General features: G+C 42.9%; 1 protein-coding gene across 2 annotated transcripts in view; it reads right to left on the minus strand.

Moving 5' to 3' along the window:
* Window positions 1–12,287, minus strand: part of cmss1 (cms1 ribosomal small subunit homolog) — a 63,267-nt gene extending 50,980 nt beyond the window's left edge. The window contains exon 1 of one of the 2 annotated variants that reach the window (XM_020460634.2): window positions 11,692–12,287. In XM_020460634.2, coding sequence (XP_020316223.1) covers window positions 11,692–11,740 — 49 coding nt within the window. In that variant the 5' untranslated portion in view covers window positions 11,741–12,287. The remainder of the gene's footprint in view (window positions 1–11,691) is intronic. The other variant, XM_031800055.1, reaches the window with a different exon arrangement.
* Window positions 12,288–16,009: the final 3,722 nt, after the last annotated feature.

The following is a 16,009-nucleotide window of genomic DNA, read 5'->3' on the forward strand; positions in this document are numbered from 1 at the left end:
ATGAGATGGATATAGACAGGGAGATGGAGGGGGGTAAATTGAGATGGATATCGGAGACAGGGGGGTAATGAGATGGAGGGGGGGATGGGGTAAATGAGATGGATATTAGACAGGGAGATGGAGGGGGGGTAAATGAGATGGATATAGACAGGGAGATGGAGGGGGGGTAAATGAGATGGATATAGACAGGGAGATGGGGAGGGGGTAAATGAGATGGATATAGACAGGGAGATGGGGAGGGGGTAAAGGAGATGGATATAGACAGGGAGATGGGGAGGGGGTAAAGGAGATGGCTATAGACAGGGAGATGGAGGGGGGTAAAGGAGATGGCTATAGACAGGGGAGATGGAGGGGGGGTAAATGAGATGGATATAGACAGGGAGATGGAGGGGGGGTAAATGAGATGGATATAGACAGGGAGATGGGGAGGGGGTAAATGAGATGGATATAGACAGGGAGATGGGGAGGGGGTAAATGAGATGGATATAGACAGGGAGATGGGGAGGGGGTAAAGGAGATGGATATAGACAGGGAGATGGAGGGGGGGTAAATGAGATGGATATAGACAGGGAGATGGAGGGGGGGTAATGAGATGGATATAGACAGGGAGATGGAGGGGGGGTAAATGAGATGGATATAGACAGGGAGATGGAGGGGGGGTAAATGAGATGGATATAGACAGGGAGATGGAGGGGGGGTAAATGAGATGGATATAGACAGGGAGATGGGGAGGGGGGTAAATGAGATGGATATAGACAGGGAGATGGGGAGGGGGTAAATGAGATGGATATAGACAGGGAGATGGGGAGGGGGTAAATGAGATGGATATAGACAGGGAGATGGGGAGGGGGTAAATGAGATGGATATAGACAGGGAGATGGGGAGGGGGTAAATGAGATGGATATAGACAGGGAGATGGGGAGGGGGGTAAATGAGATGGATATAGACAGGGAGATGGGGAGGGGGGGTAAATGAGATGGATATAGACAGGGAGATGGGGAGGGGGGGTAAATGAGATGGATATAGACAGGGAGATGGGGAGGGGGGGTAAATGAGATGGATATAGACAGGGAGATGGGGAGGGGGTAAATGAGATGGATATAGACAGGGAGATGGGGAGGGGGTAAATGAGATGGATATAGACAGGGAGATGGGGAGGGGGTAAATGAGATGGATATAGACAGGGAGATGGGGAGGGGGTAAATGAGATGGATATAGACAGGGAGATGGGGAGGGGGTAAATGAGATGGATATAGACAGGGAGATGGGGAGGGGGTAAAGGAGATGGATATAGACAGGGAGATGGGGAGGGGGTAAAGGAGATGGATATAGACAGGGAGATGGGGAGGGGGTAAAGGAGATGGATATAGACAGGGAGATGGAGGGGGGGTGAAGGAGATGGATATAGACAGGGAGATGGAGGGGGGGTAAAGGAGATGGATATAGACAGGGAGATGGAGGGGGGGTAAAGGAGATGGATATAGACAGGGAGATGGAGGGGGGGTAAAGGAGATGGATATAGACAGGGAGATGGAGGGGGGGTAAAGGAGATGGATATAGACAGGGAGATGGGGAGGTAAAGGAGATGGATATAGACAGGGAGATGGAGGGGGGTAAAGGAGATGGATATAGACAGGGGAGATGGAGGGGGGTAAAGGAGATGGATATAGACAGGGAGATGGAGGGGGGTAAAGGAGATGGATATAGACAGGGAGATGGGGGAGGTAAAGGAGATGGATATAGACAGGGAGATGGGGAGGTAAAGGAGATGGATATAGACAGGGAGATGGGGAGGTAAAGGAGATGGATATAGACAGGGAGATGGAGGGGGGTAAAGGAGATGGATATAGACAGGGAGATGGGGAGGTAAAGGAGATGGATATAGACAGGGAGATGGGGAGGTAAAGGAGATGGATATAGACAGGGAGATGGGGAGGTAAAGGAGGATGGATATAGACAGGGAGATGGGGAGGTAAGGAGATGGATATAGACAGGGAGATGGGGAGGTAAAGGAGATGGATATAGACAGGGAGATGGGGAGGTAAAGGAGATGGATATAGACAGGGAGATGGGGAGGTAAAGGAGATGGATATAGACAGGGAGATGGGGAGGTAAAGGAGATGGATATAGACAGGGAGATGGGGAGGTAAAGGAGATGGATATAGACAGGGAGATGGGGAGGTAAAGGAGATGGATATAGACAGGGAGATGGGGAGGTAAAGGAGATGGATATAGACAGGGAGATGGGGAGGTAAGGAGATGGATATAGACAGGGAGATGGGGAGGTAAAGGAGATGGATATAGACAGGGAGATGGGGAGGTAAAGGAGATGGATATAGACAGGGAGATGGGGAGGTAAAGGAGATGGATATAGACAGGGAGATGGGGAGGTAAAGGAGATGGATATAGACAGGGAGATGGGGAGGTAAAGGAGATGGATATAGACAGGGAGATGGGGAGGTAAAGGAGATGGATATAGACAGGGAGATGGGGAGGTAAAGGAGATGGATATAGACAGGGAGATGGGGAGGTAAAGGAGATGGATATAGACAGGGAGATGGGGAGGTAAAGGAGATGGATATAGACAGGGAGATGGGGAGGTAAAGGAGATGGATATAGACAGGGAGATGGGGAGGTAAAGGAGATGGATATAGACAGGGAGATGGGGAGGTAAAGGAGATGGATATAGACAGGGAGATGGGGAGGTAAAGGAGATGGATATAGACAGGGAGATGGGGAGGTAAAGGAGATGGATATAGACAGGGAGATGGGGAGGTAAAGGAGATGGATATAGACAGGGAGATGGATATAGACAGGGAGATGGGGGGGGTAAAGGAGATGGATATAGACACAGGGAGATGTGGGGGGGGGGTAAAGGAGGTGGATATAGACACAGGGAGATGGGGGGGTAAAGGAGGTGGATATAGACACAGGGGGGTAAAGGAGGTGGATATAGACACAGGGGGGTGGGGGGGTAAAGGAGGTGGATATAGACACAGGGAGATGGGGGGGGGGGGTAAAGGAGATGGATATGGACAGGGAGATGGATATAGACAGGAAGATGGATATAGACAGGAAGATGGATATAGACAGGAAGATGGATATAGACAGGAAGATGGATATAGACAGGGAGATGGATATAGACAGGGAGATGGATATAGACAGGGAGATGGATATAGACAGGGAGATGGGGGGGGGGTAAAGGAGATGGATATAGACACAGGGAGATGTGGGGGGGGGGTAAAGGAGGTGGATATAGACACAGGGAGATGGGGGGGTAAAGGAGGTGGATATAGACACAGGGGGGTGGGGGGGGTAAAGGAGATGGATATAGACACAGGGAGATGGGGGGGGGTAAAGGAGATGGATATAGACAGGGAGATGGATATAGACAGGAAGATGGATATAGACAGGAAGATGGATATAGACAGGAAGATGGATATAGACAGGGAGATGGGGGGGGTAAAGGAGATGGATATAGACACAGGGAGATGTGGGGGGGGGGGGGTAAAGGAGGTGGATATAGACACAGGGAGATGGGGGGGTAAAGGAGGTGGATATAGACACAGGGGGATGGGGGGGTAAAGGAGGTGGATATAGACACAGGGGGATGGGGGGGTAAAGGAGGTGGATATAGACACAGGGGGATGGGGGGGTAAAGGAGGTGGATATAGACACAGGGGGATGGGGGGTAAAGGAGATGGATATAGACACAGGGAGATGGGGGGGGGTAAAGGAGGTGGATATAGACAGGGAGATGGAGGGGGGGGGTAGAGGAGATGGACATAAACACAGGGAGATGGGGGGGGGTAAAGGAGATGGATATAAACACAGGGAGATGGGGGGGTAAAGGAGATGGATATAAACACAGGGAGATGGGGGGGTAAAGGAGATGGATATAAACACAGGGAGATGGGGGGGGGTAAAGGAGATGGATATAGACACAGGGAGATGGGAGGGTAAAGGAGATGGATATAGACACAGGGAGATGGGGGGGTAAAGGAGATGGATATAGACACAGGGAGATGGGGGGGTAAAGGAGGTGGATATAGACACAGGGAGATGGGGGGGTAAAGGAGGTGGATATAGACACAGGGAGATGGGGGGGTAAAGGAGATGGATATAAACACAGGGAGATGGAGGGGGGTAAAGGAGATGGATATAAACACAGGGAGATGGAGGGGGGTAAAGGAGATGGATATAGACACAGGGAGATGGAGGGGGGGTAGAGGAGATGGATATAGACACAGGGAGATGGAGGGGGGGTAGAGGAGATGGATATAGACACAGGGAGATGGAGGGGGGGGTAGAGGAGATGGATATAGACACAGGGAGATGGAGGGGGGGGGGTAGAGGAGATGGATATAGACACAGGGAGATGGGGGAGGTAAAGGAGATGGATATAGCAAAGCAAATTTAAGAGCACCTTCCTTAGGTACTCAGTCATTTTGATGTGACAGTTATTGGGTGTCTTTGAAGCATCAGATCAAATACTGATTGAACTCTGCTTGGCAGTGTGTGATGATGCAAAGACCTACAATGGCAGCGCTAGTGGGTAATGTCAGAGCTATGGCAGCCAGAATGGTTCAGCTGCACCCCTACTGACAGACTGTCAAAGTCAAGCAATGGAAAAAATGAGAGACTCTGGGTTTTTTTCTATTTTCAATCAGTGCAAAAACCATCATGACTGTGTGTATGGGTGTCAGGGTTTGGTGCACAAATAAATAAAATTGACTCTGGCCAAGAAAACATCCCATTGCAAAATAATGCTTTTTAGCCTATTCGTGGATGGAAATAGCAGTTGAAAATAAATTTGACTGGTCATGCTTATCGGTCTACAGTTTAATTTGCATAATTTAGTGGAATAAAATTGACACCTGTACAGTATATCCGTTATGTATCACACACATACAGCATAGTGTCTGAGTGGAAAGTCTGTCAGACAGAGCAAGAGCTGTTGCTGCAGCATCTTGTGGTGCTTTCAAGACAACTGGGATCTCTGAAAAATACGAGGTCAAATCATGACCTCAGTGATCTTCAGGTCGGAAAGTCAGAGCTCTAGAAAGAGGCCAGAGTTCCCGAGTGGGAATTCTGAGTTGGATGACCGTTCAAAACTATTTTTTCCCCTCAGTTTTCCCCCCAGTAGCAATTATTTTCTCTCCCAGTTGCCTTGAACGAACTGAAGTTGGAAGTCAGAGATTTCAGATGAGTTGTTTTGAACGCAGCATCAAACACCAACGGAAGGCAGGCTTCATCAGCGCGTCATACACCACTTTGCAATGAGCTGGAGGAAGTATGCATTTTGAAAACATGCAGAAGCCTGGACATTTTAATATATGTTATGATGCATGTCGTGCCTTGCTTCAAAATAGCCTATGAATTTGGTATCTATCATCCCACAACTGTCAAAGAGTCTGTTTGGAAAAGGCTCGCACTCACCAAACAAGCTGACCAATAGAATATGTAGCCTAATATTTTCTACTACAGTAGATTGACATAGTAATCTTGCTGTTTGTTATTCCTCTTGTTCACTGAGGAAACGTAAATGTGGACAGTTATATGTTTAAAGAGCACATCAGAATTCGGTAAGAAGGACCACACATCGTTGCATCCTTGACTTGCATGTTCTGTTCATATCAATTACCATATTCTAAAATGTGATTTCTGTCACAATGAGCACCGTGGGTGGACGCCCTAACCAGGCTACGCACCCAACGCACATGGGCCCAGTAAATTAAAAATATTGCCGGTCCTAACAGAAACCCTGTTGTGTGTGAGTAACTAATCAGGAAAGACTCCTGTTGACACGTTTCTATTTCCACTCGCCAGGTTCCTGCAATTCTAAAGCCCGGCCCCACCAGGATCCCCAAACCAAAGGCTACAGTATGCCGAGAGGGACAAACAGCACTACTAACACTGGACAGAGCAAAGGACAGCCGCATGCCGCCGCCATGCAATCTGGGAAAACACTGAACGGTCAGACTGTGTTCAACATGAGAAACTAACCCACCACATCCTGAGCACCACAATAGGCACGGCTGGGGTGAATTCAGGGGAAATGTTCAGAACATTGCAGATGGAAAAGTTATAACTACATCTGAGACAATTCCCTATTTTACTAACTAGGGAAATAACACATTGCAGGTGATATAATATTTGAAACCAAATGCTTGCACTAGTGCTGTGTAAATCAATAAAGAATGTATTATGCCATTGGCACAATCTATCAATTTCCTGATGGTCTATTTAAAATGTAAAAATCTCTTTTATAGGTGCTACTTTGTATTTTCAGAAAACGTCCATAATATATCTGGTGCTAATAGTGTTTCACTGTTACTTACCTGCCAGTGTTGTGATTGGCTGTGATATTCGCCTATTGATTTCTCCAGCCAGAGCGACATCTGTTATCACACTTTGTGGCTGTGCTATCTAGTGGAAACTGCTCTGGTAGATAAAATTCTACACTGTTTGCTCAATTTCAGTTTATATGTGAAAACAAGCACTGAATAGTGTACAGAATCATTGTACCATCTAAATCACTGTGACATATTTTCAATAACAAACAAAAACATTTTTTACAGCCGTTTCAAGTTGTTGCACCAAAAGTAACTTTAGTCTTGTAAAAATATCTGTAAAAGGATATGTCCCAGTGATTTGATGGTACAATGATTCCCTACACTATGCAAAAAAAATACAATGCAAAAAAAAAATAATACTCTTATGTGCAGTAGGGTTGGGAGATATTTGGGGAGACCTCTTCTATGATATGTTACTCCAAATACGACCATATCCGATATAATAGTTTTGCGCCGTTAATGACAGTCATTCCAGACTGGGCAATTTTTGTGCTTATTTACAATATTATAGTTGCATTCTCATTAAAATAATATTTGTATGGAAGAAGAAATAAGGCTTATTTAATTAATGTACAACATATTGAAACAGCACTGATAAAACTGCAAGATTGATTGGTAAAGCTCAAATAGAGTATATTCTTGCACATCACAATATACTGTCAATGTCAAATATCACTATATTAAATGTAATCATACTGTATATTGACACAACCCTAAATATGTAGCACCTTTAAAGTTGTCTAGGTAGGAGCATGTTCATACTCGACAAGTACAGTTGAAGTAGGAAGTTTGCACACTTCGGCTGGAGTCATTAAAACTCATTTTTCAACCACTCCACAAATTTCTTGTTAACAAACTATAGTTTTGGCAAGTCGGTTAGGACATCTACTTTGTGCATGACACAAGTAATTTTTCCAACAATTGTTTACAGACAGATTATTTCACTTATAACCAGGAGTTGTGGGCTCAAGTCACAAATATGATGACTTGCAACTCGACTTTGACCCCAATGACTCATGACTTGACTTGGAACTTATGACTCGACCAGACACCCTCCGCAAGTCCAAATATTAAAAATTATGCTATTAAAAAACGTGTGCAGCGCATCAACTCTTCATTTAATGGATTACAGTTTGAATCGGACAGCAACCAATCAAATTGTGCCAGCTGAGAAAAAGTGCATGGCAGTGCAGAGGAAAGTCGGCAGGTGAATTCAGATGGAGCCCTTGGAAAGATTATACCCCAAATTATTATTTTAGGATATAAAGATGACACTGTATCAACAAAAAAATGGATTTCAACTTGCAAAACATGCGGGAAGAAAATTACCAACGGAGGAGCAACAATTTCCAATTTTGTTTGACAATTGAAGCTGCACAAAGAACGGTAAGTCGTGGCAGTGTACGCTCAAACCGGTGTGATTAGAACGCTTATTTAGAATATCCAGTTTTTATTGACACAACAGTCAGCATTTAAGCTTGCCACACTATTTTTTCATATAAATATTTTGCACAAACACAGTCCTTACGAAGTTATGTCCTGAATGTGACCAGTTTATTTTGGGATGCGATGTTCAGACATTCACAGAAGTAGAGATAGCATACACAAGCATCCAAACCCGAACATGTAGGCTACATTAGTCCTAGCTCTAACTGAAGAAAGATTGACGGAACACAAGCAGTCATATTTGGATAACTGGCTGTCAGAAAACACAATATGAATTAGCAAATAGCCCTTACTATTTAGAATTAATCATGGGTGAGCTCACAATTGATAAAAAAAATAATTAAGTAAAACACTTTCTAGAAATTGAAAGTAATCTGATGGGTAGTTTGTGCGCGTCGCCATGTTTTTTCTTTCTTTTTCCCGTCAACCAAAGATAAGAGGAGACAAGATGAGTTTGGTCTGTTTGCAGTAGGCATGTTGAAGGGGGTGTGTCGTCTATGATCATTCACTTCCCTTCCGGAGGTTTACCCTTCACCTCATTATAACATCTTTGGTCTGACAGACGTTCAAATGACACCCAGAATGAATTGTATAATGTCAACAAACATGGAGCCACACATGGCAAATAGCATTCTCAATACGAATCAGTACAACCTTTTACACACATCATAGGTGTCCATTACAATCTATGCAATATTCGGAATGCATCATTTGTCACCAGTGCTTGAAAACGTGTGGCTAAAACTGTAAATACAATATGCTCGACATACAGAAAATAAGGCACTTACTTTGATAGGACACATCACTGCACTCTATTCTCCTCTGTAAATTGGTAATCTCTGTAATCTCCCCGTCGCAAGACCCACTGGTTGATGCTTATTTATAAAACCCTCTTAGGCCTCATTCCCCTCTATCTGATATACCTACTGCAGCCTTCATCCTCCCCATACAACACCCGTTCTGCCAATCACATTCTGATAAAGGTCCCCAAAGCACACGCATGCCTGGGTCGCTCCTCTTTCAGTTTGCTGCAGCTAGCAACTGGAACAAGATGCAAAAAAAACACTCAAACTGGACAAAGACTCAATCATGAACACTCTTACTGGCAGTTGTGGGTGCTTTGTGTGATGCATTGTTGTCTCTACCTTCTTGCTGTTGTCTGTGCTCAATTATGTTTGTACCATGTTTTGTTCTTCTACCATGTTGTGCTTCTGCAATGTAGTGTTTCTACCATGCTGTGTTGCTAACATGCTGTGTTGCTACCATGCTGTGTTGCTACCATGCTGTGTTGCTACCATGCTGTGTTGCTACCATGCTGTGTTGCTACCATGCTGTGTTGCTACCATGTTGTGACATTTGAACAACTTGGCCATGTTCTGTTATAATCTCCACCCGGCACAGCCAGAAGAGGACTGGCCACCCCACATAGCCTGGTTCCTCTCTAGGTTTCTTCCTAGGTTTTGGCCTTTCTAGGGAGTTTTTCCTAGCCACCATGCTTCTACACCTGCATTGCTTGCTGTTTGGGGTTTTAGGCTGGGTTTCTGTACAGCACTTTGAGATATCAGCTGATGTACGAAGGGCTATATAAATACATTTGATTTGATTTGTGTTGCTACCATGCTGTGTTGCTACCATGCTGTGTTGCTACCATGCTGTGTTGCTACCATGCTGTGTTGTCATGCGTTGCTGCTATGTTGTTGTCTTAGGTCTCTCTTTATGTAGTGTTGTGGTGTCTCGTCATGATGTTTGTTTTGTCCTATATTCTTAATCCCAGCCCCCATCCCCGCAGGAGACCTTTTGCCTTTTGGTAGGTTGTCATTGTAAATAATAATTTGTTCTTTAACTGACATGCCTAGTTAAATAAAAGGTTAAATAAGATAACAAAAAAATAGGAACGCACACGTCCAAAGTTATTATTCGTAAGGAAAACAACAAGGAAGGCAATGCGAGCACCAGCCAGAAAATATGCCAATTCCTGCAAGACTGTGCAAATGTCGGGGGAAACATTGGTGAAATGCTTGGGCTCTCGTGGAAGAGAGAGGTTTGACCGGCTCAGTAAAGCTTCAAACATAAATCGTCCGAAACACTGAAATAGGCTACTTCTATGTGAATTAATAAGGAAGCGGAACACACCTCAATTCAAACTGTAGTTAAAAAATTAAACTTGTTAGAAAATAAGTGGAAATTGAAAAATTGAAACATAGCCTATAGATAATTAGCAGGCAGTGCGTGTTAACTGTCCTGTTGGGTAACAATCACATTTTGGAACAGTGAGTGAATTCTGACATCCTGCGCATAAAACAACTCATGCTGGGGCGATCGTTAGAGATATTTGGAACCCACATGTGAAAAGGTTAAGCTAGCCAAGACCAACAACACAAACAAAGACTATACAGCTACAATTAACTTCTTATGGGCAGGTGGGACGGTATCCGGTGAAATTGCAGAGCGCGAAATTCAAACTAGAGTATTATAAATATTAAACTTTCATAAAATCACAAGTGTAATACATCAAAATAAAGCTTAACTTCTTGTTAATCCAGCCGCTGTGTCAGATTTCAAAAAGGCTTTACGGCGAAAGCAAACCATGCGATTATCTGAGGACAGCGCCTCGCATACAAACACATGAAAAACATTTCAACCAAGAAGGGGCGACACGGAAGTCAGAAATAGCGATATAAAAAATGCCTTACCTTTGATGATCTTCTTCTGTTGGCACTACAAAAGGTCCCAGTTACATCACAAATGGTCCTTTTGTCCGATAATGTCCTTCTTTATATCCATAAAAACTCAGTTTAGCTGGCACTTCAGTCAACAATGTAACCCAGTTTCCCTCCATCAAAATTCATACAAAACTAATAAACTTCTCCAAACAACATTTATAATCAAACCTTAGGTACCCTAATACGCAAATAAACTATACAATGAGACAGAATAGTTGTCTTTACCGGTGACTGTAAATGTTCTCGTCGATGAAACATTTGATCTCAATACAGTTCTGTTTCCAGAACTAGAATGTGTTATGAACAGTGTACTAAGGTTTGTAAACTTTAACCTTGGCGATAAAAAAACCCCACTATTGCATTGTTTAGAAGGAGTGCAAAAGCAAATTGAGTTACACACACACATCAAAGAGTAGTTGTTCCAGAAATAAAATATACAGATGACGCTAGAACGCACCAATAGGATCTCTTGGCTCTGCTTCCCTCCTTGCGTGCTTGGCTCTGCCCACTATGGCTCATTTGTTCCCATTGGAAACGACAGGCTGTGGCCTACCTTGGTTTAGTTATAAAAATCTTTGATATTGGCAAGTCCTACCATTATTTGCATTTTTCTGTTAGGGAACGCCTTCTTTGAACTGCACCTGTGTGATAACAATTCGCCCTTGTACTCATAAACGCATTTATTTTTACTTTTGCAAAGGCTAGAGTCTACAAAACTTAGTCCACTCTGTTCGTAACAGATTTAAATTTTGGAAATATTAAACTATCGAGATCTGTGGTACAGGTCTAAAAACGCGTCGAACATCAACTACCACAATACACCTCGGTGTGAGCTCCATCAGCTAGACACACGTGTAAAACAGAACATACACGCATGTTGCTATGGCTAACTAGCTCAACTTTCTGGACGAACACAGCGCAGGCATAATATTAAAATACACGAAACGTGCTCGGAAGAGGACAGTTGAGCAATTGCTTTGAAGGCCTTCAGCTAAACATGGACAGAATAGCCAAGCATGGGAGTCTCGTTAGCTAGCTACTAGCTATCTATGTTAGCTGTCCTACAGATATTTTTAAAAACACCCAGTGCAATGACAGATATGAGACGGTATCTTGCTCAGCCAAAGGCACACATACTTCCAGCTGTTAGAAATATTATAACTTACCCGAATTGCCCTTTTGTTCCCACCAGTCATCACCTAAATCGTCCCCCATCTTCAAATCCAAAACTACCGCTGCGCTGTGGCTTCTGGTTGTTCACAATCGCATGACATTTGTGAACAGTTTAAACGGAAGTGTTACCGGGATATTATGGACAAGCCATCAACTCTACACTTACTACATTAGGTTGAGTCTACACTGACAAAGCCCCTGCAAAAGAAACAGTCACGAAAGTGGCATCTGTTATGTTGTAAATGTTTCAAGAAGGGCTACAATAAATAATTGCTAAACCGCTGAGAAACGGTATGTGACATTGCGGTATATAACGTAACTCAAATATTTGTATTTTAACATTAACATCTACAGATTCAAGATAAATGTGCATAATTAACGCAGGGCATGTCATGACAAGTTTATATATAAATTAAAATGTTTTTTAAAATGTAACGTAAGCTATGTTATTGAGCGAGAATGTATTTCTGATTGATGTCTTTTATGGGGAATCTGCAACTTTAGTCCTATTCTATTCAGACTTTATTGGCAGCGTTTCAAATTCGAAGTAGACAGCCCTTGGCCCTATGCCGTTGGGAAAATCCCCGCTGCCATATTTGTCGTCGGTCCAAACGATTAGCCAAGTAAGGGAAGTTTACAACGTAAACCCCTCAGCCTTCGCTTTTAATGGAGTTTGCGAGTGTACAATTTTGTTCGCTCGGGCCTGAAACGCCCCAATTCGCAATGATTGTACATCCGCTAAAACCTCAACTGTCAATATGAAGTCAACATACAAGTGTGTGTAAAAACGAATGTAAATAAGTTAAATTGTGCAACTAATGCCCAAACACGTCTCATAAAAGTAATGTTTTTGGAAATTGTAGAATAAAAAAATTCCTCCTTCAGAAGTAGCTAGGCAGGCTAATGTTAGCTAATTAATTTGCTAGCTATCATAGAGTAGGGGTATATTAATAATTATATAGTTAATATAAGTAGACATGCAATCACATTTATTTCTTTTTTTATTTTTTTTATTTTAATTAATATCAAATCGATACATAAAGCACATGAGGGAACACAAGCATACATAGATTACAAACAATAGACAATCGAGCTAGGGGCGGGGCTGGGGGCGGGGCTAGGGGGTACAATATCACATTACAATTACACAAGGACCTTAAGGGACATGCATATACTTACAATTCTAACAGCTTTTTTGTTAGTAAAGCATTTAACCGTCTTAAAATACAGTTCAATTTCTTTTTGTAGGGTACGAAAATGTGGTTTTCAAATTTACATTTGTGTATATGAAATTTGGCCAAATGTAAATTTACAAACAAAAATCACATTTTAGTTACCCTACAAAAAGCAATTGAACTGTATTTTAAGACAGTTAAATACTCTACTAACAAAAAAGCTGTTAGAATTGTATGTATGTCCCTTAAGGTCCTTGTGTAATTGTAATGTGATATTGTACCCTCTAGCTCGATTGTCCATTGTATATAATCTATATATACTTGTGTTCCCTCCTGTACTTTCTGTATTGATTTGTTGTTAATAAAATAAAAAATAAAAATTCCTTCCTCCCTCACCCCTTGCCCTGTAAGTGTATACTCATCAGACGTCATGATACGTCATCAGAAGTGTCCACTTAATTTGAGGGCTGGGGAGATTGAGGGCTGGGTCTTTTTAAGAGTTTGAAACGCACTCTATCTAGGCTTGCCTAAACATCAGACTGTTACGTTTTTCAGTCTAACCAAAGTTGACCTAAAAAGATGCAATAGTCTCTACAAGCCAGAATTTGAATAACATGATATTTACACGTACTTTACTGGTTGTTGGCTACATGCTATTGGTCCTTTTGGCGGTAGGAAGTGGAGAAGGAGTATCCACAGGAAAGTGCTGTTTACTGGATTTTTTTGCTGCGCTGTTATGCGATGCACAATATGTAAACAATAACCTAATGTAAACCGAACTAAGTCGACCGTAACACATTTCCTTGCAATCACCTGAAAGTGTTTGTCATTTGGTTTGTGATTCGGTTAGGCTCGGCCATATCTTGCAAGTGTTTGTCATTTGGTTTGTGATTCGGTTAGGCTCGGCCATATCTTGCAAGTGTTTGTCATTTGGTTTGTGATTCGGTTAGGCTCGGCCATATCTTGCAAGTGTTTGTCACATGCGAATTGTATCAATATTGACAACAGAACACAAATACAAACTGATATACAGGCCAGCATACTGAAGGTCAGGTTGATAACACTTCCCCTTGTATAGTCTGTACCAGATGACCTCCGACAGGGAAAAAATCGATGGACAACAGGTAAAGTCAATTGAAATTAAGTTTGTTCATCATTCTGACTTGTAATGGGACTATTTGGGAAAGCTGAGCCTACATGTTGGAGACAAGTGTATAACTATTTCACTCTCTGATTCTAAAATAGGCCATATTGCTAAACCTATTCTATTCTGTATTTAATCCAGAATGTTTTGTACAATCAATGTATAATCTATGTCTGGTTGAACTTTTTTACTTTCTAAGTGGAGGTTTTGAGCAAAATGCCCAGTTGAAAAGGTGGTTGTCCTAATCAGAACACATTGTCCCAGGGTGGCCTCCTATAGGCCTACTTCATAAACTGAGTAGAGATAGTGGCTTTTGTTTCACATGCAGTGGAACTATATCTCAAACTCCAATTTAATTATGTGTCAAGAGGCAAAGGGGAGGCTTTGCATAATACAGCTCCACTTTCCAACCTTTGGGAGATGACAGAGGCAATTACAGAAGAGTACAATACCACTACACATGCATTAGTCATCATCATCAGAGGTAATGCCTCCTCAGGGCGTTGGGCTGCAGCGGCCTGTTCCCTGGGGTGTCTTTCTCTGCAGTTTACATTACACACTCTCTGTTCTGTCATCATCACAGAGATGGGCCTTCTCATTAGTTTTACACACAGAGAGAAATAAAGAAAGGGGGGGAAAGACAAGAATAAAAAGGAGGATGTGATTGGAATGGTGCCCTCCTTTCTGCAGCTGTGGAAGAGAGGTGTGGAGGGAGGGACAAGTCTTCCGGGAGTAATTGTGTGTTTCTGTCAGAATAACACATTTTCTGGCTGGGAGAGGCTGCGAGACATTTGATTAAAGCTTTGCCACCAAGTAGAGAGAACAGGCTGATTACTGAGGAAATTATACAGAGTCAGGATGGCTGTGCTGTGGTACCCCCAGAAAGCAGAGATAAAGAAAATAGGTAAGGGAAAGAAAGGAAGGACAAAGTGAACACATTGCGCTGAGTGCAGCCAACATTCAGATGAGACAATGGGCCGTAAATGGCAGCTCCACATGTAATTAACTGGTCTATCATCCCTAGAAAGAGACAGACGTCTGCCTCCGCTCTCCTCCTCTCTGGGAGGGTTGGCTGTGAATTAGTGAGGTACAATTAATCTACAGCTTCTCGTTACTGTGTGTGTGTGAAAAGGAACAATCCGGCTCTCTGCCACTGGGAACAATAGGGAAATCTACAGCCATTCCTATTGTTTGGCACAACAGCTAATATGATTAGTTTTGAAGAAAACATCTGTTAACTCATATGAGAAGAGAGAGAAACAGACTCTTACCAAAACATGAGCAGATGACTCTCCTGATACAGAGAAAATCAATAAGAAACTGTGGGAATCAAAAAGATCACCAGACTTTCTCCTGAAAGCTTGTTTTGTGAGGGAGAGATAGAGGATGAAAGTCTTCAAGACTAGGTGCTTTAGCAGCTGTGTCTGTGGACCTGTGGGTGATTGCAGACTGCGGTGCGTCTGTGTTGATTTTGTTGGATGCAGCTGTTCATCACTTTCTCTTTTTAATGATCACAAGGAGACATGTTATTTTTGGAATATCGTCCTCTCTGATGCTGGCCATTTCTTCACTGAGCACTAAGAGAGAACAACAGAGGAGAAGGAGCGAGAGGGAGAAGTCTAATTAGCACTGAAATCGTTCAGTGCTAATTACTGTGTGCCCACAAATGTCTCTCTCTCTCTCTCTCTCTCTTGTTTTTCCTCTCCCAGAACTTATAACACTCCCTATTCTGATTTTCTCTCTGACCTTCCAACTCCATTTCTGTCCCTCACCCTCCCTCCCTTAGTATTTTCTTCCTTTCACTGAGCCTCTACACACACAGTTCTAATCCCCTCCTCACAAATGGAATGAGAATCACAACTAAATCTATGTCAGTTCCATCTCCATGTATGTAGCACCACACACTAAGTTTTTAATGAGGTGGATTAGTGTTTACTGTTGTCTCTTGTTTATTTGTTTGTTTGTTTCTCCTGACTGTAGCATTGAGACACT

This window comes from Oncorhynchus kisutch, linkage group LG2 (assembly GCF_002021735.2).
Source record: "Oncorhynchus kisutch isolate 150728-3 linkage group LG2, Okis_V2, whole genome shotgun sequence".
Taxonomy (NCBI): Eukaryota; Metazoa; Chordata; class Actinopteri; order Salmoniformes; family Salmonidae; genus Oncorhynchus; species Oncorhynchus kisutch.